Below are 25,565 nucleotides of genomic sequence, written 5' to 3'. Positions count from 1 at the left end.
AGTGAACAAAGAGGGTGCTGTGACAGAAAGTGAGCACATCTGGTACCCTGCCCCACTGCATCACGCTGCTTTCCATTTGCATGCCGTGTTTGCTAATAAAAATTAATACAGAATGTTCCCACTTGAAGACATCTCAGCTGTCAAGACACAGTACTAAATGAGCTGCTGCTTAAAATGATTTTATAGACAAGTAGGTGGGCCTTCGAGTACTTTCAAAGTAGAGCTGACGACCATAGTTTACAATGTTCCTACAGACGAGCTGTCACAACATGCTGGTATGCAGGCTGGGGGTGAATTAGTTTTGGATCTTTGTACTTTCTTACAAAAGGCTGTGCTGCTCTTATTATCAAATTCCAACAACTGCTTTATGAATTCATCCGCAGTTGAGTTTATCCTTGGGAGCATCACATTTTATCTGAGGTCTTTGTTTATAGTCATCAGTGAGTATGAAAATGAAGTTCAGGTTTACTTCAAAGGCTCACTTAGATTTCAGTAAAGGATTAACATTCTGCGTACAATTACTGCTATCAGAGTCAAGCATATGCATAAATCTTTACAGGACTGCGGCCAAAACATTGTAAAGTATCCACTTACTGAATACATTCATATAAAGAATTATTCTTAGCTGTTATTTATGCAAGGGCCTCAACTAGGTAAAACCTGACATAGGTAAGTCTCTATAATTACTCATTTTTCTACTTCTCATCTGCTTTCTACTCTATACATTGCTACCTCGTCCCACCAGCACTTCACCGTTCACTACCTGTAAATGCAACGTTACTCTTCTGCATGAGTTCTTACAGGAGCAGCAGGAGTATTTGACAAACAATCTCAAAGCCTAGGTGTTCAGGAAAATGTGTACCAGCTCCAGCAGGTAACAGCATTGACTGTATGTGTTTGGTAAAACCAACCATTAAAAACTAATCAATGCTAAATCATAAAGAGCTGTAGTAAATTATAACTGACTGCACTAAGTACAGAAAAAAGTACCAATTTTCCCCTTTAAATACCATCCTCCAACTACAGCAAGGTTCAACTAGTCCACTGAAGACAGAGTGGCATCACCAAAACTTGAATACTATATTTTTGGCATGCATTATATACATAACTAAACAGTTTAAAAACATATACAGGTGTAGTATACATAATGTAAACGCAGTCTTGCTGTGGATTGTATCTATAAGAATATTCACAGCACCAGTCATAACATTTGCTAGCAAGAAGAACAGTAATTGATTTTTATTGATAGCACTGATCAGGCACATGTGCTTGCCTTCCCTTCCGACAGGCACAGCCTCCAGTTCATGCTTTTTACTGGTACTGGGGGGCTGTACAATATCCCAGCAACAGGGCACGCTGGACCCCCTGACAAGCAGCTTCGTGAACACCAATGCGAGGTCAGTCACCACTAAGCAGATAAAGAACATCAGGCAGTGAGCAACCACCCATATGCAGTAGGAGAGATTGGCCATCCGGCGGGACACGGGCTCCACGTACACTTGAGAGACGTGAAGAAAGAGGAAGAGCACAAGAACTGTGAGCAGTAAGAGACACACTGCCTCAGCCCAGCCCCTCACCGAGCTCCTGCGCTTCAGCAGCCATAGTCCCACCTGGACACTAGCCATGTATATAGCTAAATACCCAAAAAGAGAGAGCAGCCCTTCCCTGTTGGCATTTAAAAAGCCAACCCTCGTGTCCCTGCCATTGCTGCCGTGCAAGATGAACATCTTCAGAGAGGTAGTGTTCAGAATAAGCTGATAAAGCACAGCGAGATTTACAGCAACAATCCAAGAGTTGTACTTTGGGAATACAGACAAAAGTAGAGATGCTGCAAGCCTCACAAACGCTAAGGTAAAGAAAAAATTCCAGTGCACTCCATACTCTGAAGTATGTTCATGGTAGTCTATAGATTTAACACTGAGCAGTCGCCCAACACCAAGGAAAATCAGCGGCCAAATGGAAGAGAACTGCCTGGCCACGTTGGAAAACTTTGGTTGTGTGACAGAAGACTTCTGTCTAACTTCAGGACAAACAAGAGCATTCCCAAAAACAAAAGCTCCAACCCCAAAATCCATAATTCCTGTTCCATAGGTCTCGGTTTTGGCGTATCGCCGCGGATACTGTGGGAAATCCACTGCTAAAATGCTGATTGATGTCAACACGTTGATATAAACACGGAAGACGGTTATTGCTGGAATGTATTCTGGGTCCAAGGACGTCTTCTGGAAGCCTTTCACCATTTGCCTAAACCCCCCCCTGAGCTCCTGCTTTCTTTGGCTGTATATTTTGGAAAATATTCCAGCACAGAAGCCTGCAATGATAACCGGTATGAAAAAGATGACTGGAGACAAGACTGTGCAGGAGAACAGGAGAGGAGACACCAGCACAAGAAAGTCCAGCAGCAGGCTGTATGTCCTGGAACTTAGAGGTTCCCCATAGTGCAGGCAATACAAACTCAAGAGGAGTCCTCTGCTGAGCAGGCAGAGTGGGGCTAGAGACAAACCTACAGAAATTTCCAGCAAGCTGGTTCCATTTAAGTCCCTGATAAAGGCTTCCTTCAGCTGCTTTTGGGACATTCTTCTTTCTTTCCCTGCAAACACAAGCATAAACCTGAGTTAGTTTTGCCAAACAGGGAGCTGAGAACGTCAACAAAATGCGCCTTGCGTTCCAGGTCAGTAAAACAAGCACCGATCTCACAAGCCACCTGGTCTCCTGCTGCTCTTCCGTTTAAAGAACGAGGGACAGCAAAACGCCGAGGCCTGGTGGTGGCTGGTGACGCTGCGCAGCCACTCGGGCACCTGCAGGGCCCAGCAACGCAAGATCCTTAGCACGGCTTTGCGGGAGGTCTCTAAACACCAGAGGCTCTGAACTGCGAATGCTCTTCCTGTACGCCCTGCTCTGTAGAACGCAGTCGCGGTCTCTACAGTGCAAATCAAGCAGGGGTATAAAACCGTGACCCCAGCCAGGCTCCTGCTCCGGCTCCTGCCCTGCAGAGCGGCTGACAAAAGCAGCAGCCAAAAACCCCGCTTGTCACGCAGGCCCCAGCCCCACTGCGACCCCCGGCCAGGCTCCTCCGCCCCTAGAGAGCGGATGTTAACGGCAGCAGCATTCAGCTTCTCTGCCGGGCTCCCCGGGGGGGTTCTCCCGGCACAGCCGGACCCGGGCTGCCGGGGCACAGGCCGAGGGGACAGCGCAGCCCCGGCTTACCGCGGTGTGACCGAGCCCCGGGCCCCTGCCCCGCCGCGCTCACCCCGCTGCCGGCCGCAGGTAAACGCGGCCCGCAGCGCCCGGCCGCACTTTCGCCAGGGGAAGCTGCAGCCTGCTCTTCCGCTGCGCCCGATTCACCGCCGCCCGCCCAGGCCCCGGCCCCGGCCCCGGCCCCGGCTCCACCTCCTCCGGCCGCCGCGCAGCGCCGCGCCCGGTGTCCTCTGTGCCCGGTGCCCGCTGTGCCCGGTGCCCGCTGCCCTGCGCCTCGGCCCGCGCAGCGCCCGCGGTAAGTGCGCCCTGCCCGCGGACAGCGGGGGCCCCGCCGCGGCCCTCAGCGGAGCCCTGGAGCCCGCCCGCCGTTAACATGGGGGGGGGGGGGTCCTGCCCTGGCCATGGCGGGGCCCTGAGGAGAACCCGCGGGCAGTGGTTGGTGGCAGGGAGGGTGTTGGTGGCGGTGGTGCGCAGCCGGAGCCCTGCAGCAGCGGGCGGTCAGAGCAGTCTCTGAATGGCGTTTTGATGCCAGGTGGGAATGGAACGGGAATGGAATAGGGTGGGAGAAAACTCATTTGAATAGGATCCTGGTAATGGCGGTCTCGGCTGCTGGGAGAGGGCGGAATTCTCCCTGGCTGCGTGACCCGGCTCGCAGTGCGTATCACAGACAGCCAGGGGCGAGCCTGACTCACCTCGCCTCGGCTCCCGGGGTTGCAGAGGGAACAGGGAGGGCACAGCAAGCGTATCCCGCTCCTGCTGTGGCACGGAGCTGCTCTGAGTCACTCCCAGAGGCACCGGCCTCCCCGGCGCCGTCAGACACACAAACCTCTTCCGTTTGTCCTAACGGGAGGAATTTAACAAAGAAAAAGTTGCGATTTCATGCCTAAAAAGCTTGCTTTATTCACTCAAGAGAAACAAAGCACTCCTGGTGCAAGGGAAGATGTGTTATTCCCTCCAAATAAGCTTTATTTGCAGGCTGTACAACTGTTACTCTGATAGCATGGGTAGGCTTTCTAACTCCAGCGTTACTTGAGCCCTGTTGGGATCAGTACTTCTGTCTAAAGCCTTTGGGCTCTGCTTGTGGAAGCCTGCAGAGAATGACATGTCCATGTTCTAAATGCCTTTGTATTTATTCCTTTAGGCTTTCTTCAGTCTGGTTTGAATGAGACACTCTACAGTAAAGGCCCTCTCCAGCATTCCCATCCATAGGGCTGGACAAGATGCCAAAGCAGGTAAAAGGAAAAACAGAAACTGCATGTGCAGATTAAATTCTAGTGTCAGGAAAGAAATCTTGGCCTGTTTCCATGCAATCAAGATTAGGTAACTCCCAACGTGTATTCACTCCTGCTTCATGAATTGACTGTGTGGTTCTGAGCTGTATTACACCAAGTGTGTGATTGTTGTTATGCCATTGGCTTTAACGGCGCCGGTGTTCATACATGTTGCAAGCCCGTCCTTAAGGCCGTCTTTTCAGTGAAGTTAATGGACGCCCGAGCTCTGCAGCGTAGGTATCAGACGTGGTTGTGCTTCCCGTGTTCATTGTGTTTTACTTTTGGCTCAGCAATCACCACCTCTTCTCAAATGAGGTGGTGTTGTGCAGGGGGTGCCCTTTCTCGGGTCTTGCAATGTCAGCTGCACTGGGGATTTAACTTGGCTGGTGCCAGTGTAATACAGTGGATACATGGGTGAAAAGGGCAACTGGCCGAAGAAAAGGGCAATTGGCAGAAGCGCATCTTGTCCATGGAGTATTTCATAATTGCACATGTCTGCTCCTTGTGAAAGCAGCAGGCAGACTAACAGAAATCACTTCGATGGCAATGCTCAACTGTTGCTAAGCTTTTGTTTTTCCTTTGCTGTGTACAATTATGTATTACTGGAAATGAACTATTAATGCTGTCTGCAAGAGATAATAATGCTCCTAAATAAGTATGCTGTTGTAGCTGTGATAATTTGGTTTTGGTAATGTGTTAAAGGGGTTTTACAGTATATGTCCCCCTTTATTAGCTTAGCTCATGTAGTGGGAATGCTGCTAACTAAATTTAGCCCTTTTCCTGTATAAACAAGGTGATTCTGTTCATTGACTTTGTTAACCTGTAAAGAATTGCAGATTTGTGCTACTAAATACAAATGAGTAGGGCTACCCGGGAGAACTTTCTGTCAAGGAGAAGGGGAACAGAAAAGGAATATCTAAAATGCAAAAAGCAGGACTGGCATCTTTTTCCTTCTTCATTTTCCCTTCTTCTTCTCCCCCAGAAATGACAAACAGGACCTGAAGTGTCTCTTCTGGATAAGTTTTCCATTACCTTTGTACAACAAAGGTGTCCTTCCAACTAATATTGTCAAGGACACGGGAGCCCAGAGGCTAAGATTTAAATACTTGAAGTGATTCAAAGGGGACAAATCTTCACCTAATGCAGGCCAGCTCTTACAGCACCACTGTTTCTGTCCCCTGGCTTCCATGTGTGCACTCTGATTTCATTTTTGGGGCCCTCAATCTCTACTCTAACACTGAAAGTCTCTGCTAGGAAAACTGCATTTTTGTTGGACCACAGCAGCTTTCAGCTCTACTTTAGCCTCTGCAGCCAGTCCTTCCTGCTTCCCTTTGCCTAAGGCAGTGTTTGCACTGAATGCATGACATCCACAGGCCTATAAGACATTGTGTCTGCTGAGCAGCATGCAGAACTGCAAGCACCAGGTAGTGTGAGTCTAAGGACACATTCTTTCCAAGTGCCTTTGCTTACAGCCAGAATTGCCAGCAGTGAATTCAGTTTACAGTGTAGTCAGCCTGCCATTTCTTATATGCTAGATAATACCTTTCTAAAAACAGAGCACCCCATGGGAGCCATTGATGCAGGGGGAGGGCAACCGGGAGGAAGAATATCTCCAACATGCTAAGTTATGACTCCTGCTGAGACTGAATTTCAGTTACATGGAAGCAGTAGAAGAGCTGTAGTGGGTGAGTTGAAAATACAGCTGTATTCAGCCTTTGACTGGTGCTGATCTGACATCCTCTCCAGAAAAATGGCCCAAAAGAAGATTCTGCTATCCTGAATGACCTCAATGAATCGTTTGAGGAAGAAGTTAGAGCATTCCTCAGTGAGGAAGAGAAACTGCATCTTTTTGACGACCTCACAAAGGTTAATCCGGTGACAACTACAACAGGTAAGCAGCCAGCCAGGCTTAAGAGTCATGTTCCCTGAGGAGTCGCTTTCCCTGGTGGCCACTAATATGCGGTGGTTACTGTTCTCATTGCATTAATACTGTCATGACCACAGTACTTAAAGATTCAAAGCCTAATAAAGCTTATTCAAAGCCTTAGAAGGTCACATTTGGCTTGGTTGAATTTCTTTTTCCCCAAATACTTTTACTGTAGCTTTGGCCATGCTCTTACCGAGCTCTGCAGGCAGAGCTCGCATTTGTATTGTTGGTTCAGGTAGCCAGGGTGTGGCTGAGATTTAATGCTATTTGAAGGACTCCTGCATGACCTTGTGATTGCAGTGTGGCAGGATAAGAACGTATCAGAAAACAAGGCTCTAACTTTGATTCAAAATATAGCCTTGAAATTGGTTTTGAAAAGTAAATTGCTTGCAAGACTTTTAAGGATGATCCTGTTAAGAGAAGCTAAAGTCTGTTCCCAGTGCAGATGGGGAATACTTGCCTCTGGTTGTCTGCAAGTTAGCAGATTCGCTTTTTAGAACTATATGAAGCCTTATAAAAGCACAAGATTTATTGAATGGAATAGTTAGCAGATCTCGTAAGGGCAACTCTTAGAGACTGTTATATATGTTAGTCCTATATCACTCTTGATTACCTCATTCTCTATTAAACCTGATAGGTAACAAATCTGAAGATTTTTGTTACAAACAGACACAAGAAGAGTTGAATACACTTTGCAAAAGATGCTAACAGAAGGTGTGTCTTTCAGTTCTGAAATGTCTTCAAGCAAGATACACAGTAAACTTGTTTTATACAAATGCTGGCTGCAGCCTGGTGGCTTTAAATCCGTTTCAGCCTGTCTCCTACCTCTATTCACCAGAGCTTATGAGAGAGTACCATGTTGCACTTCATCCTCAGGTAATCCTTCTATTTGAAATAACTGTCCTTCTGCAGAACCCAGATGTCAAGTTCTTCAAAATCTCTAAGAGCAAAATAATCCTAAAGGATGACCCCCATGTCTAGTGGAATATGAGTTCCATTAAAAGAGCTCTCTTACCTGTTTTCAGATAAATTTGATAAGGCCTTTGCTGTCCAGTGCTGTTAAACTGTGTAATTACAGTTCTCTGAATGTGAATATCCTCTTTTATTGCCAGGATTTAAAACCTCACATCTTTGCAGTGGCTGAGCAAACCTACCGAAACGTCCAAAGCCAGATAGCCCCTGTAAACCAGTCTATAATTGTAAGTGGAGAAAGTGGTGCTGGGAAGGTAAGCAGATATTTTTCTGACATTGCTCTTCAGTTTTGGGCTTTGCCAGTGATTTGTATTGTGCAGTATTTCAGTAAATAAGCAAACAGGAAGAAAAAACTCCTCTGACAGAGCACATAGCCAGTGTGCTTTAGCACAGCTCATTTGAAATATGCCTAGAGCATTATGTGATTGCAGCAGTTAAATAGGCTCTACTTAATAGAGCTGCTCTTTAGGTGATATTTGTGATTTCTTGGAGGGCTGGATTTGAATCATTCAACAGGGATCACATCTGAGTTAATTGCTCAGCCTAGTCCATTAGGGAGCTAGTGTGAGTCTTAGCAAACCCTGTGTAGACACTTACAAGCAGCAGAGAGTTCAGATCTGATCTTAGGCCCTTCTGTAACGGTTCATCCCTATTCAGGAAGATACTGAGGATATTTTTAAGCCTGAGAACAAAAGGATTTCCTGAGTGTTAATGACTCAAAGTCCACTTACATTCAGTTCATCTTAAGATACTAGCTGTTAATTCTAGCTGAGTTTCTAGGTGAGTACGCCTTGATAAAACTGCCATTCTCAAAGCACTCCAGCCAATAGTGTTTAAATGTCTGTTGCACGTAAGTATATGCACAAAAAGTTTCCACTGAACTAGAGCAGAACTGACACAATCACTCTCTTCAGCATCATTGCCAGCTGCATACTGGGTTTACAGAAGCTAGCAGTGCTTCACTAAGTGACATAACTAATAACATGGTACAAACTAAGACCTATTATCGAACCTCTCTCTTGCAGACCTGGACATCTCGCTGCCTTATGAAATTCTATGCTTCTATTGCTGCTCCAGTTATCTCCCCTAAAGGCAATGAAACTGTGGAAAGGATAGAGAAGAGAGTGTTGGATTCCAACCCTGTCATGGAAGCATTCGGTAAATAAGGCTTTTTTAACAGCAGAAAGTAGTAGTGGCTAACTTGTCCTGTAGTGACAGGACAAGGGGTAACGGGTTAAAACTTAAACAGGGGAAGTTTAGATTGGATATAAGGAGGAAATTCTTTCCTGTTAGGGTGGTGAGGCACTGGAATGGGTTGCCCAGGGAGGTTGTGAGTGCTCCATCCCTGGCAGTGTTCAAGGCCAGGTTGGATGAAGCCTTGTGTGGGATGGTTTAGTGAGAGGTGTCCCTGCCCATGGCAGGGGGGTTGGAACTGGATGATCTTGAGGTTCTTTCCAACCCTAACTATTCTATGATTCTATGATTCTAAGTCTAAACTAGCTCTTGGTCCTCTCCTTAAAAGTCAAACTCTTCAAGTACTGGAGCTATGACCATATCACCCTTAATACTTGTATGTCCTACATGGAAGAGTGGAACCACTCTGATTATTTTCTCTCACTGGCAATTTCACAGGAAACGCATGTACCCTGCGGAATAACAACAGCAGCCGTTTTGGAAAGTATATCCAGCTTCAGTTAGACAGGTAATAACAATCACTGTGGAGAAACCTTATCTGTTGTCTTGAAATCCTGTCCAAGCCTATTACTTCTGAAGTCTGCCTCATTGAAGCCTTCCAATATCTGAAGGGGCACTACAAGATGCTGGGGAGGGACTCTTTATCAGGGACTGTAGTGATAGGACAAGGGATAATGGGTTTAAACTGAAAGAGGGGAAGTTTCGATTAAGTATAAGGAAGAAGTTCTTTACTGTAAGCATGGTGAGCCACTGGCACAGGGTGCACAGAGAAGTGGTAAATGCTCCATCCCTGGCAGTGTTCAAGGCCAGGTTGGGCAGAGCCTTGGGTGACATGGTTTAGTGTGAGGTGTCCCTGCCCATTGCAGGGAATTGGAACTGGATGATCTTAAGGTCCTTTCCAACTACAGCAACTACAAACTACAGTTTACTAGCAGCTTACATTATCTTTTTCTTTTTTTAGCTTGCAAGCTCTCACCCTGATCTCTAAAAGGGCACAACAGAAAACCAGAGATGCAGTTAGGAACTCTGAATGTAATATTAGGCTTGCACCAAACTGACGGTGAAGTGCAAAGCATTCATAGTCAGTATCATAATAACACATCAGCTATGGGATTCTGTGAGGAAATTTTGTTGAAATCTTTGCTCTTTCCCCCCATTCTAGGTGTCACCATCTGACTAGTGCTTCCATTCAGACTTTCCTTTTGGAGAAGACCAGAGTTGCCTATCAGGCCCCCAGTGAAAGAAACTTCCATATTTTTTATCAGGTTTGCCTTCAGTTAATCTTGCTAGATGTTTCTGACAAACAGTGGGGATGAAATCAGCTCTTAATATTTAACAGTCTCCCTGTCTGCCATGTATCCAAATTAAACCCTGCTCCCAGCATGTTATTCTTCATTGTCTGTGAGCTGTAAATACCAAGGGCAAATTTCAGTCATTACCTTGTTTTCTGTCTCCAGATCACAAAAGGTGCTACTGCAGAGGAGAGGTTGGAATGGAACCTTCCAGAAGGGGCTGAGTATTGTTGGCTGCCAAATTCTGAAAGGAACTTAGATGGTAAAGATTAATTTCAGAGACTCTCCATTAATAATGGCTGTGACTTTAAAGGCAGGAAGGCAAGAATGTGTCTGTCCTATTAAATCTCATGACCCAGGTTGGGCAGCCAGCAGCAGACATTGCAAAGCCACTTGCATTAAAGGGATTCTTTTTAAGTTTCAGTTTGCACTTGTTAAGTTTTTATGTGGCTGAAAAGAGCAGTTTCTGGCCTCGTGAATTTGCATCTCTCCATGGCTGTGTTTAGAAACTGTCTTGTCTTTGGATGTGCTTCTAACTGCTGCCTAACTTCAGAGCCCCATAGAGTCAGTATTAAGTCAATGACTTGTTTCTCCAGTTTATACTCTGGGGCTTACCAAAAGCACATATGGCTTCCTTGACCTCCTTCGACAATTCCAGCTAACCTGGAGGTGGTGTGGAGTGTTGTGCTTGCCTGTGTTTGTGTGCCTGGCTTTCTCTTAAACAGCACTTGTTTGGCTTTTCAGAGGACTGCTTCGAGGTGACCAGAGATGCAATGTTTCACTTGGGCATTGACCACTCCACACAGAACAATATTTTCAAGGTCAGGTACAAAGCATGGTCACCATGAGGCTGCTAATGGTGTCTGGAATGTCTTTAGTGTGGGATTTCTGCAGAAGTAAATCTGTATCAATGTACAGAGGATGGCTTGTTTGGTACTGCTGACTGGAGGGTCCACACCTGCATGTTAGCTTGCATAGCTAAATATTAGATCCTGACTAAAAGCTTGCACCTGTGAACTTTAGTTTTCCTTCAGTAATTGCAGCTTTAGGAATTAACATAGAAGCTTGGAATCTACTTGCTTTTTTTGTGTGTGGAAGTGTATTGATTTGTCCTGTTCATGTGACTAAAGGAAGGTTAAGAGCTCTGTTTTAGAAAGCTGAATGACTGATTATATTTCAGGTACTTTCAGGCCTTCTTCATCTTGGGAATGTTCAATTCTCTAATCCAGTGGATGAATCTCAGCCTTGTGAACTAGAAGACAAAACCAAAGGTGAGGCAACTAGCATGTCATGCTCCAGAGAGTCTTGTTATCTTAGTGCAGATGCCTGATGGAAAGAATTTACTGTGCTTCTCTGCTTGATAGGAGGAGACTCAAGGTCACGGGCAACCCAAAATCATGGTTTCAAAGTACTGAACAAACAGAAACCGAATGCTCCCCTGCTCTGAGAGACAATATCCTTCCGTTATAGGGCAAGGCAACATTAGACAGTCATTTCAGAAGGATTATTGGCAGAACTGTTACTCCTGATTCTAATCTTACACTGACATCACAAGACGTCCAGAAATCTGACCCAGAGTGGAGAGCAGGGCTTGCAAAATGGAAGCTTTGGAGTTTTCATGATTAAAACTTAGTAACAGCAAATCTGTTAAATTGCAGTGGAGGACACAGGGTGTCCTACTAGTGTGGATCTAGTTTTCCTTCAGAAATAAAACACTGTCCTGAATAGTGAAGTTTCCTGCTATTAATTCACATGCTCTGAATTCACACTACCTAATATTCAAATAGTTTTGCCTACAGTTCAGGTTAGCAGGATCTTAAATGCTTTGTTAGCAAATACTCATTCTTCTGTATTTCCCTACTATCCCCCAAATCCGTTTTTTTCTGATCATGACTGATTTCTCTATCTGGATTTAGAGGTGTCCACTCAAAAAAGGTGAAAACCTAGAGAGTAAAATGCCTAAAATGCCTGCTGCAGTGTAGCAAACGTCAGACTTTTTTGGTACTATTGTTTCATTTCAAATAGTACCTGGAACTCCACAGGTCCTGTACATCCAAATCAAGAGTTGGGTCTCACAAAACTTTCTCCCAAGTTTGGATAAAAAGATCCAAAATCCACATTTCAGTTGGTGAGCTCATGGAAGTGTCATTTTTCTGTACTATCTCTAGACCTTCCATAACCTTAAAGGAGCTGCGTTCATTTGACACTCCAGGTAACCTTGCCATGGTTTTTTTCCCCAAACAAGACTCTGTGAAGACTGCTGGAGCTTTGCTGCACATCCCTGTTGAGGAGCTCCTGGAGTCGCTAAGGATTCGAACAATAACTGCTGGAAAACAACAACAGGTCTTCAAGAAGCCATGCTCCAGAGCCGAGTGTGAGACCAGGAGGGACTGCCTTGCCAAAGTGATTTACGCCAAGTAAGGACACGTAGGTCAGGCCGCTGTGCTAATCCGTGCAACTTCGTGAGGGAGTAGGGAGGCCAGAAGGATTTACTTTCCCTGCCTTTCTGCTTGGATTCAGTAACGGTGTAACCCTCCCTTCCCCTCTCAACACACCCTTGATTCATTCGTAGATAGGACATAGCTGCAGACCTCCTAGAGAGATCTTCAGAGAACTGCTGTTCCATGTCAGCAAGCAGCATGTCAGTGTTTTGTTTCTTCCACGTGATACTGGTATAAACAGCAGTAAAAGAAACTACTCTGATTGTTGTAAGCAAGGGCTTTCCAACTAATCCAGTTGTCAATGTCTGCAGATTGTTTGAGTGGCTCGTTTTGGTCATAAATGAAAGCATCTATGCAGATCCATCAGTGTGGACCAACTTCATAGGTATGGTTATTCAACCCTAGTTTAACTGAGTAGCCATAAGTCCTTCGAGCTACTCGAACAAAATGCACTGTCTTCCCATATTCCTTCTAGGTTTGTTGGATGTTTACGGTTTTGAAGCCTTCCCTGAGAACAACTTGGAACAGCTTTGTATTAACTATGCCAACGAGAAACTGCAGCAGCACTTTGTAGCGCACTATCTGAAAGCACAACAGGTAATACCCCACTAAGATCAAATGTTAAATATCTAATTTTAAAGCAGCATCTTTTGTCTCTTTAATTATACTCCTGTGCCTCTGGTCAGATTACAGCCTTCAGTCGAGTAAGCAATGCCACAGACATCAGTAGGTTGTGAGTAACAATTGCTTTGTTAAAGAGAGTGTGGGGCAGTGGATGGAATGAGACAGCTTTCTCCCCCGGGCACTGGAAATCTGTTCCCTATTACACAGCTCCATTGTCTTTGTGGCTTGTTAAACCATTTGCTTTCTCTCAAAGAGCTTTAAATTCTTGAGGTAAGTGTACCTAAGTTGAGAGTCTTTTGGAAACTACTGCTTATAAACATGTTAATTCTCTTCATCAAGTATAAAGCACCTACATGGGTGGGGAGCTTCTAGACCTGACAGGGAAAGCAGAGAGCCAGACAGAACCTTGTAATCTAATCATCAGCAGGACGTGGTACCTGATGGAGGCCTTTTGCCATAGGAGAACAGCTTCATACACCCAGTTGTCATGCCAGTACCTTGAAAGACAAAAACGCGCTGTGCATCAGCTTTTATGTTTGAATGAGAAGGTACACAGATTGTGTTATTCACGGTAGAGAAGGTATTTGCACCATCCTAAATACACTGCAGTCACTTGCAGTGACACACTGTTCGTTCCATTTCTCATCTGAGTGCTCTGAAAGCTGCAGAGTTCCTGCTTGGATTGCTGTTCTAATAGATGTACTTCAGTCCTCATTGAATTTCTCCACATTACAGATACATTACCACAATGCTCTTAGCCATTAACTGGAACTGGGGAAATTGCTTTCTTTATGGCACCAACATGCTGGCACCTTCTGCCTCGTGGCATAGTTTTGTCAATTTATTCAGGAGATAAGTAGCTCTTTGAGCTTAATTAATGCTTTCATATAACCCTTTTTTTCCCTGACTGTCTTCCCCAGTGTGCCAGGGGTTAATGGTCAGTGAAGATGGAAAGCAAGCTCAAGCACACAATTACTTTCCTCGTAACTGATTCATGACCTCTGTTTATAGTATCATTCCCTGTCTGCCCTCTTACCTCTCTTGACCTGACTGTATCCCAAACCACTTAAACGCCATTAGTGGCTGTGCTGAGCAAGCTTTTGGCAGGAGACTTCTAAAATAACTGGCCAGAGCCTGTGCTTGTTAAACACTCCTGCCAGTTTGTTCTGTAGTCCAGCATAAATACCGCATGAACTATGTCAACCAATATCTTTCTGCGCTACCTCTTGGATGAGGCTTTGTGTTAAAAGAAGCCCAGCTTCATAGTAAAGTCTGGCACACAACAGTTGGTTTAGGGCTATGTCCTAATCTAAAGAAGGAGTTCCACACATTCTTTGCCCTTCAGGGAAAAACCCAGTGTAGCCAGGAGAGGCTTAGTGTGACTGTAGCCTCTGTTTACTCTGGAAAGCAGCCATGCTGTGCTCTCTGATAAAGCTACCTGGGGTAGAGTATCCTCCCTTGTTTTCTTCCCCTGAAGACTGCTGTTGAACACGAGCTGAGTTTTGGATGGGCTGGCTGAGCCTGGGATTAACTCGTTAAACAGTAACTGCATCAGACTGCAAAAAGGCATCCAGTTCCTTGGGGTCTAGTGCCCTCTGCTGCAGAATAACTGGGCTTTCTCTTACTGCAGGAAGAATATGCAGCTGAAGGCTTACAGTGGTCTTTCATCAACTACCAGGATAACCAGAAGTGCCTTGATCTGATAGAGGGCAATCCCCTCAGCATTTTTTCTTTGCTGAATGAGGTAAGTGTGGATCTAAACCCCTAATGCCTTTGGCCTAGTTGCCTGTCTTCCATCCCATGCCACCAAAGAAAACACAAACACTTTATAGTAGGAAGCTTGTCAGCTATGGAATTTCTGCAGAGCTTATTTTTTAGAAGCATCGTGGTGCTGCTTCTTCCTATTCCAAGTTGTCTTTTTCCCTTTCTTCTGGATATTCTGATTCAAATATGAAGCCTCTATTACATTTCCGGGGGGCTGTTTTTCTCCCCAGTATTTCAGGGCTTGCATACTCAAAGCAACTGTAAAAGTAAAATGTCTGACGTTAAAGTGGTTTAGCTTTTAAAGACAGTTCTTTATGATGAATAAGAGATGTTGCAATTTTGTGTCGTTTGCCATGCAGGAGTGCCGTCTGAATAGATGCTCTAACACTGACCTCTTTCAAACTCGGATTGAGAAGGCCTTGTCTAATAATCAATGTTTAAGTCGAAACAAGTTTAGTAAGAAGCCTAACTTTATCATTTCGCATTATGCTGGCAAAGTCTGCTATCAGTTGGCAGCAATGGTGGAGAAAAATAAGGTAGGTATTTTCAGGAAGAGCTGTTAAAAATAAAACAGTCTTACAGACCTGAGGCAATTTAAACCAAAGCACCTCTAACAAGTACATTCAGTGATGCTTATTGGATAGACATACCTCCTTGATTTGGAAATAAATCCTTCAGGCCATGTAAAACTGGGTGACATTTTTGGTCTGGTTTTCAGTGAACTATCACTGGCACCAGCAAATGCTTTGGCAGCAGAACTCTCAACTGAGCATTAAGTGGACCATGTATCACTAAAGCTGGGCTTCTTCCATGTCTGAGCGTGCAGAAGAGTTGATGACATCAGGGCATTTCTATAACCATAAATTAGCACTTCCATAAATGTAGCGCTTCCCCCCAGATTCAGGTAAATTTATGAGCAACAAGAGCATGGACTCAACTACTGAAAGTTCTGCTATACCAGGAAACTCAGCTTGTGACCTCATTGTGCCATCAGGGAATAAGTGAAACAGTCTGCAGACATGAGGGTCCCTTGTCAGTTCTGACACCGCCAGCAATTACACAAAGTGGTATTAGGTCATGCAATCAAATATCGTCTCTTAATTAAAAGGAAGACTTTCTAATACCTGCTGCAGGCTGTTCTGCAGGGATTAAACTAGTCCTGACACTTCCAGCTCACTTCAGTTGTACGAGAACAACGTTAGGAGCAGTCGTACACTGGAATATATTTGCTAAATGTTCCTGAACCTGACTGAATGAATGTATGTAGTCAGGTTTGAAACCACAGCCATGACAGTTGGCATCAGAAATACTGTTCCACTTAGATGTGCAGATTTTTTAGTCATTTTCAAAGGTGGCAGGTTTCTGCCTAAGTCCCCATCCTAATGAGTGACGTTTGTGTTTGCAGGACCCCATTGCACCAGAACTGGTCCAGGTTCTGCAGAATTCGAAGGACCCTTTGCTTCAGAAATTATTTCCTGTGACAGAAAGGAACCAAAATAACATCAAACCCCAGAACAGAGCAGCTGTGGTGACAGTGGTGGCCAAGTTCAAGGTACACCCTATTGAAGATTCTGCTTTCTACTGCTATCTTCATAACTAGACGAGGAAACAGTATAGTTGGACCAAGATCAGTAAATATTATTAAAACAGGTGTAAACCAGAACTAGCTTCAGATTTCCGATATGCTCTGGGTTTTAACTCGCTCCAATTTTACCTTTGACAGTTGGGCATCTGCCTTTGTGAGGCTGCTTCCTGCCTCTTCCTTGAGGAGTTTCAGCTCTGCTAGAATTTTGGAAACTTTATGAGTTTACCATCAACAATGTTCCAGAGGAACCCAGAGAGTGATTTTTTTGCTCAAGCTGCCCCTATGGCAGAGGTCTGCTGATGCTGTGTCTGTAAAGCCAGCCTTGCAAAATACTGCTTCATTGTTTTTACAGCAGAGCACTGATCAGCTAAACTACCTGTGGAGGGGGAGTCCCTGGTGAAACCTGTATTTGTTTTCTACAGGGTTCACTCGAACATCTCATGGAGATTCTGAATAGCACCACACCACATTACATCCGATGCATCAAGCCTAACGCCGACTGCAAGGCAATGACTTTTAAAAGAGAAGAGGTAACTTCTCAAAAGCCTTTCCTCACAAGTTCAATGAGAAACTTCCCAGAGACATTGTGTAGGGCTTTGTGTTGGGTCTTTCATGATCTTCAGTTACTTGCAAAGCTCTTCTCATAGCACATTATTAAATAGCTTTTTCTCCTTTGGAGCTTCCAAGATAAATGGCCTTTCAGAATCACTGATGATGCTTGTCTAAAATGGAACTAGTAAGCACAACATCTCTTCCAGATGCAGCTTAACTCACTGTTGTACAAGTTCTCCTACCAGAGTGCTCCTGGGTTGTTTAGGGTGCTACCATCTCAGCCCTCAAAACAGGTAAAGGTGATCTGACTGCTCAGCAGTCCTGGTCACACAGATAGATACCTTCATGGTGAATGCCCACAACAAAACTTTGCTTGCTCCTGGAGTCTTGTGTAGGACAAGTTAGATGAGATCAGCCAACAAGCATGCCTTTGGGAGCAGAGCAGCAGATGCTGAAACTATAACTAGAGAACCTCATCTGACGCAAAGACAAGCAGCTAGTGTAGTGCTGCCTTAATTTTAAACACTTGAAGAATCTGCTGATGGCATGCGAGTAGTATTAAAATACCAACACTGGCGTTTCATACTGTGCTGCATTCAGTCATTGCAGGGTGTGTGGGTACTGCAAGAGAGCGCACGAGGACTGTCCCGCTGTGTTAGCACTGCCTTGACCCTGCTCTGGGTGTTACTGGCAGGCTCTGAGCTGAGCTGCACATGGCTTGGGTTGAGCACACCGTGGGCAGACCTCAGCAGCAGCTTCCACAGTGGTTACCTAACCCATCTCAATTTATGCCTCAGGTTCTCAGCCAGCTTCAGGCGTGTGGAATTGTTGAAGCCATCACCATCAGTGCAGCGGGCTTCCCTGTTAGGTAAGTCCAAATTTCTTGAGCAATGTGTTCCATAATGCATTTCTATAGCAATTAGTGACATGTTGGTCTTTCAGAGGATAAGCAGGAAATCCAAATAGTTTGCATTCTGTCTCTTTCTGCAGCTGATTCTTTCAAAGGTGTCTGAAATGTTCTGCTCACTGCTTGCATTTAAGCTTATTTGGGCACCACTTTCACATTTTGGAGACAAAAATACCTGTTGCAAATCTGGACTGTTGTTCTGCACTTTGGATTATGAAACTCTGCTCATTCAGCAAGTCCAGAAGTGCAGTAACAGTCTAAAAAGCAGTGCTAGCACAACTTGCACTCAAAGCAATAGGATTCTTAAAAATACACTAACTACTAACGAAGTCCAGATGTGTGTGTTAACACACCCCTGGTCCAGGGGCTCACTGTGCCCTTCCAGTCTGAGAAGCTGGGGAAGAGATGTTTTGATGTGGACTATTATGGACTAAAACTTCCTAATGGAATGTGGCTTCACAGTAACATCTTCAGCAGCCAAAATGAAATGATAAATGGCATTCATCTAGAGGTAGTCATCTCCAAGTTGAGCAGCTCATTGCAGCCAGTGCCCTTGCTGGGCTTTTCTGACCACATTCAGAGGACAGAGAGAATGAGGCCTGAGCTACTCACATTTTTGACAGCTCAGGGTGGATGTGGTGAAGCTCACTGTTACCATAACCAAGCACAATTCCCACCCAGTCTTTGTTACAGTCAAAAGTCACTGTTACTGGGCAATAGGCAGTCCCTGAATTCCTTCAGAAAGTCCATGCTTTCTTGCATGTTGGTGACTACAAAAGCATTGGTGCATTTGCATTCTATCTTTGAAGCCATTCTGCAACATCTCCCCCTCAACAGATCGGTTGTTTACTTTCTAGCAAATGATACTTGCCTAGGATTAACTGTATGTTTGTCTGTCAGAATCCCTCTCCAGAGTTTCACTGAGCGCTATGCAATACTGAGAACATCACATGGATCCAGTAAAAACAGAGGCTGTGATAAAAGCAACTATCATACTGCTGAGCAAAATGGTATGTTTCTTCAGATAATCCCTCTGCCATCAAGTAAAATGATCACTGCGCCAATTCGATATCGCATAGATCAGACACAGTCACTGTATTCACCACTAAGGGCACCACTGTTCTCAAGATACTTTTCTAATCTATGACCAACTTGAGTTTCTAATTTGTCTGATGATTACAACAGGCTCTTAAAAAATGTAAATCTTTCATCTTACTGCTGTTTCTTTGTGTTCCTCTTGGGAAGAACAGCTACAGTTATGATGGTGTTTCGGGTCTCCCCCCAGTATAATTTGGAGTTGGTTCTTGAGTAGACGTGAAAACCACTTACCTTTTTGCTTATATTCCTTCTCTTTCCTTCTCTTTTCCCCCACCTTGTTTTCTTGCCGAACACACTGACCTTCTACCTTACCTGGATTCTGCTGCTTCTTCTACCTTTTGCAAACTTCTGTATGCGATACTTTTTAATAAGCAAGAGTGAGGATGGACTTTAAAAAACACCATCCAGTCTACAAGGTAACATCTTTGGTATGAATCCCTGAAAGGAGCTCATCAGGTGGATACAGTCAATACTGAAAGTTACTGCAACCCCCTTCTCTCTCCCAGATTAATCCTATCTTCACCCAATGGGTTTAGTAACCAGCAGATGTGGGAAGCACGACCAGTGAGTACCAGCCTGTGTCAGATAGGTAAAATGGCTAGAAGTACATGCACCTTGCGGAAATGGAACAAAGTAATGAAGTAAAGGCTGGAAAATGACTTACACACCATATCCTTCTCCCTCAATTACAAACCCATTAGCTGAAATGCCTCACTGTGGTAGGTTACTAGTGCTTTTTATCTTTAGCAGGTAATAAGCTACAAAGAAAGCAAAAGCATTTCCTAAACACAGGGATAAGCTTTTGATTCCCTTATCAGCCCAGCCCCATGAACACCACCATAGTCACCAGATGTCTTCCTGTAAGCTAGAATTGCTTATATTTGTTTTCAGTACCTTAAAATGCTCTCATCTCCTTAGAAATATTTACAGCATAAAAGCAAACAGTATCCAGGATGGAAATATACAAAGACCATCAAGTTCTGGCATTGGGCATGCAGAAACTCATGCAGCATTGCCTTGAAGAACACAATCTCTTTGAAGGACAGGTCTGAATTAAGTCTACCTCTATTTCCAAATAGATTAATCTGGCTAACCTGTTTGTCCCATAACATAAAGAATTGTGTGCTATGTCCCCAAAATGTTTTTAATAACCTCTTACTGCTGCAATAAAATCCTGCTTAGTACATGCCCCTATAGCTGCTTCTGATGCCCTGTGAAAGCTGTAGAGTTGTGTAGAATTTGTTTTCCATTTCACATCTTTCAGTACATTAAGGCTAAGAGTCTAATTCCTTGCTTTTTGTTCTGTTCCCAATAGCTTTGAGATTTGGCTATTCCATCAGATTTTCTTAGGACTGAGCTGCTCAAATCTATTCTTAATTGCATTGCTGTTGCTTTCTAATGTTTCCATGTAGGAGGCTTTAAACAATGTGAGAACAGCTGGGCCCTCCATTTGTTACATTTGAGACTTGATTTGACATTTGTTACCTACGGATAGGTTATAACTTAGGCAATAAGAGGGCACCTAAACTACATCCTAATTAAAACACACTGTGCTGGTTTTCTTGTTGCCAGCACATGGTGAAATCTACCCTGTCACATTCTTCCCATAAGTCCAGCTAGATCTACTGATGTATCAGCCATCACCGCCTCCCCTCTTGTAGGTGTATCCCCCCTTGATGGTCAAGAAGTCTCAGTGTAGACAATTACTCAGTCCCGATTCCCAAGTTTGGTGATACCTTCTCTTCAATGCTCCATTTGCAGGCAAGACTCCAGTGGCGGATGATGACAGAGCATCACGCTCTCTGGTTTTTGAGATCCTTCAGAATGTGACTGGACAAAGTGCTGCTGAGCAGACAGGGAACAGAGCAGAAAACACGTCAGTGTACTGCGGCAAAACCAAAGTATTTATGGTGAATTCTGTGGTAAGAGTGCTATTGCCTTGACTAACAGTTCCGGAGCGAACTTCTGTAATGGGGATTCTGGCACAGAGCATCATGGGTTAGGCGACATTCCTAATGCCGGCGTGACCACAGGCTTAAGCAGCTTCTTTGTAAAAGAGGTGAAGGAGATAAAGTCACTTTGCAAACCTTATATACTGAGGGATGCAGCCATAAAAGAACCCCTTTCAATGGAGCTAATTTTAAGCCAGCTGCTACTATGAAATTGGGAGTCTCCACTTTTTCCTATCACACTGTGCCCCCCCCCCCGATACTTACATTTCTATTTGACATGTTATCCAGTAAGCACCAATGAAGTGCTCTCACTTCTAAACCCTAATCCAGCAGTCTTAAGATACTGACACAGGCACGTGGTTTTCTGAGAAGCACCAAGAGGCTGTGGAAGAGGGAGGAGTTGTGAGCACAACTCCATCCCCAAGTATTAACTGCAGGCTTGTATCCCCTGTTGCAGCTGGAGCAGCTGGAAGCTAGAAGAGCACAGGTGCTAAATGAGAAAGCATTTTGTATTCAGTGTTGTTGGAGACGATTTAAGCAGAGGAAACTAGCAAAGGAGAGATGGTCTGCAACTGTCATCCAAGCAGGTAATTTGGTAAGGGTGTGGCTGAATATAACAAGTAACATTTCCAGTTACACTGGGTGTTGGAACTGGCAGGAGTGATTTTGGTAACAGTATGGAAAAGCTGAAGTGCCATTGCTTATACTGTGTGTAGGAGCTTCTGAGATTTCTTTGTACTCAGGTTTCTTTTAATTCAATCTTCAGCTGTTCGTTCCTGGTTAGCCAAGAATCGCTTCCAAAGGATGCGCAGGGCTGCTTGTGTTATTAAGCGTGGCTGGAGGAAATGGAAAGTAAGTACATTGATACAGGAACACATTGAAATTGAGTGACTGAGGCTTTTTAGTGTCTGAGAAAGACTCCGCCTCTGTCAAGGAACTGCACAAAACCGGTACTGTCACGGCTTCAGAACACTGTTCTCAAGCTGAAGATGGATGCCAGGTCTTGCACAGCTGCTTCTACTGGGTAGCAGCGTAGACTGCAGAATAAATTTATTCCTTCCTTCATGACATGGGAAGACCCCAGGGGTTGTCCTGCCCTTTAAGATGCCCTCTCTTTCAGACTCTTAAGTTTTGCAGTTTAAAATGTTCAAGTTGTTTGAGAATGTTGGTCAAGAATATTTTTCTGCATCTCTTCATCAGGCAAAAATGGCTGCGTTAGCAGCAGCAGAATTGGATGAGGGTGAAGAAAAGGGGTTCTCTGTTCCTGGAGCTACGCTGACCTCAGCCAAACCACCTTGCTCTTTGGAAACGAGTTGGCCTCTGCAGGCAATAATTCAATTCTGGCCCCTCGGCCTTGTCCTGGCTGCTGCACCCGTTACTGTAACAGGGCCTCGGAGGGACCTGTCCTTACTGGCATGTCTCAAAGTACTTCAGGAGAATGACTGCTACAAGGTGGAAAGCTGTTTCTTTGGCTGTGGCATCACCTCCATTAGAGCTCTCCCACAGGTAACAAACCTCATGCACTCGAGTCAGCAGCACAATGAAGCTGCCATGAGTGCAGGAACCTGAACTCTGCTATGGAGCAGAGCAACTGTGAAATCTGCTCTTGAGCTGCACCTTTCTTCTCCCACTGGCCTTGATACACAAGGATGACTCTAACATCAATGGGTGAAGCTGGACACGGGGCTGAGTTCAGACATTCAGCTAAGCATGAAAACTCTCATCTCTGCCTCAGGAACAAACTGATCAAAGCTGTGCTTTAGACATGGAGAGCACAGGATCCTAATACAGGCTCTGCTATTATGTACTGGGTTTTCTGCTTAGGGGATTCAAGTTGCACAACAGGTGAACACATGAAAACAAATCCGCTTGGGGAAAAGCCACTGGGTGTATTAATAATAACCCAGTGCTTCTGTATTAATAACTGCACAGACTGATTCACACAGAGGATTTCCATGGCAGAAAGTGAGGAGCAGACCTCAAGTATTTAAAGTCCTGTGCACAGGCAGAATAGTCTTAGGCACCACTTACTACAAACGAGCCACAGCCCACACTGGCTTCTCTTGGAAATTGCACTCTGGTTACAAATCACCTTGTGCTTGGCTTTTGTTGATAAATTGTTGAAGTTGCATAAAATTATGTGTGCAAGAATGCAGCCTGTGCTTGGTCACAGTTACAAGCAGGAAGAAGCAGTACTAAGTTCAGTACTAGCAGTACTAAGCTCAGTACTAACTCCTCAAACCCTCAGAGTTTAAGCTAATTTAGGTTCAAATTACAGTACTGGTTCTCTTTGTAATACTCGTTTATCTTAAATCCATTTGTACTAGGACTCCTGTGGAGGTCTTCCTCTATCCTTATAGAATCACAGAATCATAGAACAGTTAGGGTTGGAAAGGACCTCAAGATCATCTAGTTCCAACCCCTTCACTAGTTGTCTACATATTGAAGCATTTCTTAGTCTGAATAGCAAAATTAGCTCAAAATGGTGCAGGAACACCAGCTGACCTCTCCTCCTCTTCTTCTTGCAGGGCTCTGTCAAGTTCCACTGTAAGAAGTCTCCCCTGCATTACGCAGATGTCAGCCCCCACACGGATGCCTACTCCATCACTGGATTTAACCAGATTTTATTGGACAGAAAAAAACTCCTTCCGACATAGCTTTTGGCCATCTTACTGGACTTTTTCCTTCAGGGAAGGGCTGTCTGCAAGCTGCTGCTTTCAAATTACTCAACGTCCATATCTGCTGCTACCTCAGAGCTTTCTATATCAATGCATTGTATGTATGTATAATATGCTTCACACACACACACACACATATTAGAGGAAATATCAGTACTGTGAGAATATTCAGCATAATCAAAAGAAATCAAATGCTTTAAGCAGTAAATACTTGAACTGAACACTTCTGGCACCACCTGGGAGAAGTAAGGCTGATAATGAGCAAGCAAATAAGGGAAACATTTCTGATACATGCTGGATTCCTGTTGGGGGTCAGTAACATAATGCTTCTGACTGTGACTGAAGAATGAGTAGCAGCCAACTGTAACACTAAAGGTGTAAAGATGTCTCAGGGAAAAGCAAGATTGAACATTTGTTTTTTATCTATACAACCAAAATACATGTACCCTCCCAGCTGCCATGCATTTCTAGGACTCCCTTGTCAACAGCATGACCTCTGCCACGCGGCCAGGGTTTTCCCCAGAGATGCTCCACACCGCCTCTTTGCTGCTTGTATCAGCCTTGAAAGTGTTCAGCTCTCCTGTGTATATGCCACTTTTAAGTAAACCACTGAATACCTTGTAAAGGTGCCTGACCATCTGCAACAAGGTTTAGTTAACAAAAACACTTCACGTTAGTTTGTGGATTAAAATAAATGCAAATATATTTAACGTTGCCATTGGAAAGCAATGTTTCCCAGGGTCAGCAGTGTTTCTGTACCATCAGAAAGCACATCCATCAAGTTTAATTCCTAGCGTCTAAAAATCTGTCCAGTATGACCATGTCCCTGTTTAAATTGGAGCACTGACACCATGAGCAAAGCACGAGCAAGCCTTGAGGAAGTGCCCAGCACAGTGCACCACACCAGCACCGGTGCTGCTGCTCTGTCACAAGGCAAAATTCTCAAGGAAGAAAAGCGTTCCCAAAGTAGCTCACTCAGGAAGAACGTTCTCCTTCTCTGGAGGCTCAACAATTCCCAAGCAGCAGTCTGCAAACTCAACGAATAACGGCTCCTGCATGTACTTTTTCATGAGGGAACTTTTGTCTTCCGCTTGATCGAGGGTCAGCAGGAGCTGCCGGAGATGTGGATTCAGAAGCAAGGTTCTCAGTTCTTCCGATTCCCCTTTAGAAAGAGATGAACAGTGCTCATCTATAATCTCAAACGGTTACAAATTCGGTTGAGATCACCCTTATTTTGAAAATGAGCTTTCAAAAAGACACAGGACCAGGGACCTTACATTTACATCTTTAAGATCCTGCAACAAGGTGCCCGACGGGAACAAACTGCAGCGCTCCACAGAGTTCCTGGAACCAGGAGCACCGCAGCTCACTGTGCTGAAGGTCCCCCAACCCCCCCGGTTCGTATCTGACCGCTAGAGGTTACCGAGGAGCTTCAGCTTCTGCAGCGGCACGCGGTCCCGTTCGTCGTCTTCGCTCAGGATGTCGTCCACCGACCAGGGGCTGTCTGCGGGCGGGGCGGGCAGCGCTGCAGAGGGCTCTTGCTCCCGCTTCGGCTCCGGCGTGCAGCGCTCTGCGGGAGAGAACGGCGTTAACAGCGCTACAGCCCGCCCGGCCGCTCGCCGGCCCCACGCTCACTCACCCCTGTGTGTCCTGCAGCACGGCACGGAGCAGCTGCGGGGCGAGAGACAACGTTAGAAGCGGCGGTAAGCGCGGGGGGCCACCCGCTCCCCTGACCCCGGCCCTCCCGCCCGGCCCCGGTGCTCACTAGGCCGCGGCGCAGCGCGGGCAGCGGTACTTGGCCGCCCCGGCCGCCCCGCACACCGCGCACGGCCGCGGGGCCCGCATGGCGCCCGCCGCTGCTGCGCTTCCGGCCGGCGGAGCGCCGAGCGCCTCCACCCAGGCTCGCTAGCCCAGCGCCGAGCGGGGGGGGTGTGCGTGTGCTTGTGTGCCTGCCCCAGGGCACAGGGGTATTGCTTTATACGTTTATTTATGTAAATAGATATTTAGCCATATTATTTATATATATCATTATATTATATATTGTTATATATAATATTTATATATCTATATTTATAAAATATATAATTATTATGGTATATATCTATTATTA

General features: G+C 45.1%; 3 protein-coding genes across 11 annotated transcripts; 1 reads left to right on the top strand and 2 right to left on the bottom strand.

Moving 5' to 3' along the window:
- Window positions 1–1,056: 1,056 nt before the first annotated feature.
- PIGW (phosphatidylinositol glycan anchor biosynthesis class W) lies at window positions 1,057–3,911 on the bottom strand. 5 transcript variants are annotated; one of them, XM_065694474.1, is made up of 2 exons: window positions 3,891–3,911; window positions 1,057–2,590 (listed from the first exon to the last, which is right to left on the bottom strand). In XM_065694474.1, exon 2 carries the CDS (start codon window positions 2,574–2,576, stop codon window positions 1,062–1,064), a length of 1,515 nt encoding a protein of 504 aa, XP_065550546.1. In that variant the 5' UTR covers window positions 2,577–2,590; window positions 3,891–3,911; the 3' UTR covers window positions 1,057–1,061. The 5 variants fall into 5 exon arrangements, with proteins under 5 accessions (XP_065550546.1, XP_065550545.1, XP_065550542.1 ...); XM_065694473.1 differs by lacking the exon at window positions 3,891–3,911 and adding an exon at window positions 3,391–3,497; XM_065694470.1 differs by lacking the exon at window positions 3,891–3,911 and adding an exon at window positions 3,251–3,349.
- Window positions 3,343–24,165, top strand: MYO19 (myosin XIX). 5 transcript variants are annotated; one of them, XM_065694464.1, is made up of 25 exons: window positions 3,353–3,493; window positions 4,340–4,430; window positions 6,216–6,360; window positions 7,124–7,272; window positions 7,509–7,622; window positions 8,394–8,526; window positions 9,001–9,070; window positions 9,725–9,827; window positions 10,020–10,116; window positions 10,599–10,675; window positions 11,035–11,125; window positions 12,100–12,271; window positions 12,607–12,680; window positions 12,771–12,892; window positions 14,550–14,663; window positions 15,043–15,219; window positions 16,089–16,235; window positions 16,691–16,798; window positions 17,618–17,688; window positions 18,628–18,737; window positions 20,587–20,747; window positions 21,235–21,364; window positions 21,544–21,629; window positions 21,978–22,283; window positions 23,306–24,165. In XM_065694464.1, exons 2-25 carry the CDS (start codon window positions 4,419–4,421, stop codon window positions 23,432–23,434), a joined length of 2,898 nt encoding a protein of 965 aa, XP_065550536.1. In that variant the 5' UTR covers window positions 3,353–3,493; window positions 4,340–4,418; the 3' UTR covers window positions 23,435–24,165. The 5 variants fall into 5 exon arrangements, 1 of the variants encoding a protein (XP_065550536.1); XR_010615904.1 differs by lacking the exons at window positions 21,235–21,364; window positions 21,544–21,629; window positions 21,978–22,283; window positions 23,306–24,165 and adding exons at window positions 19,202–19,241; window positions 19,332–19,871 and having other exon boundaries at window positions 3,343–3,493; window positions 20,587–20,670; XR_010615905.1 differs by lacking the exons at window positions 21,235–21,364; window positions 21,544–21,629; window positions 21,978–22,283; window positions 23,306–24,165 and adding exons at window positions 19,202–19,389; window positions 19,744–19,871 and having other exon boundaries at window positions 3,343–3,493; window positions 20,587–20,670.
- Window positions 24,133–25,345, bottom strand: ZNHIT3 (zinc finger HIT-type containing 3). The gene is made up of 4 exons (XM_065694479.1): window positions 25,221–25,345; window positions 25,095–25,126; window positions 24,879–25,025; window positions 24,133–24,617 (listed from the first exon to the last, which is right to left on the bottom strand). Exons 1-4 carry the CDS (start codon window positions 25,298–25,300, stop codon window positions 24,427–24,429), a joined length of 450 nt encoding a protein of 149 aa, XP_065550551.1. The 5' UTR covers window positions 25,301–25,345; the 3' UTR covers window positions 24,133–24,426.
- Between the last annotated feature and the right edge of the window lie 220 nt (window positions 25,346–25,565).

Source organism: Lathamus discolor, chromosome 14, assembly GCF_037157495.1.
Source record: "Lathamus discolor isolate bLatDis1 chromosome 14, bLatDis1.hap1, whole genome shotgun sequence".
Classification (NCBI taxonomy): Eukaryota; Metazoa; Chordata; class Aves; order Psittaciformes; family Psittacidae; genus Lathamus; species Lathamus discolor.
Note: the sequence above shows the minus strand (reverse complement) of the source record. Positions and strands in the feature narration are given on the sequence as shown.

What these genes read in the sequence shown, in the direction of transcription:
- PIGW (XM_065694474.1), bottom strand. Translation starts at nt 2,576, where the DNA reads ATGTCCCAAAAGCAGCTGAAGGAAGCCTTTATCAGGGACTTAAATGGA.
- MYO19 (XM_065694464.1), top strand. An exon ending in CACAGAACAATATTTTCAAG is followed by an intron (nt 10,676 to 11,034) that starts GTCAGGTACAAA and finishes ATTATATTTCAG; the next exon opens with GTACTTTCAGGCCTTCTTCA. An exon ending in ACTATCTGAAAGCACAACAG is followed by an intron (nt 12,893 to 14,549) that starts GTAATACCCCAC and finishes CTCTTACTGCAG; the next exon opens with GAAGAATATGCAGCTGAAGG.
- ZNHIT3 (XM_065694479.1), bottom strand. Translation starts at nt 25,300, where the DNA reads ATGCGGGCCCCGCGGCCGTGCGCGGTGTGCGGGGCGGCCGGGGCGGCC. An exon ending in GTGCTGCAGGACACACAGGG is followed by an intron (nt 25,026 to 25,094) that starts GTGAGTGAGCGT and finishes TCTCTCCCGCAG; the next exon opens with AGCGCTGCACGCCGGAGCCG. An exon ending in GCAGAAGCTGAAGCTCCTCG is followed by an intron (nt 24,618 to 24,878) that starts GTAACCTCTAGC and finishes CTCTTTCTAAAG; the next exon opens with GGGAATCGGAAGAACTGAGA.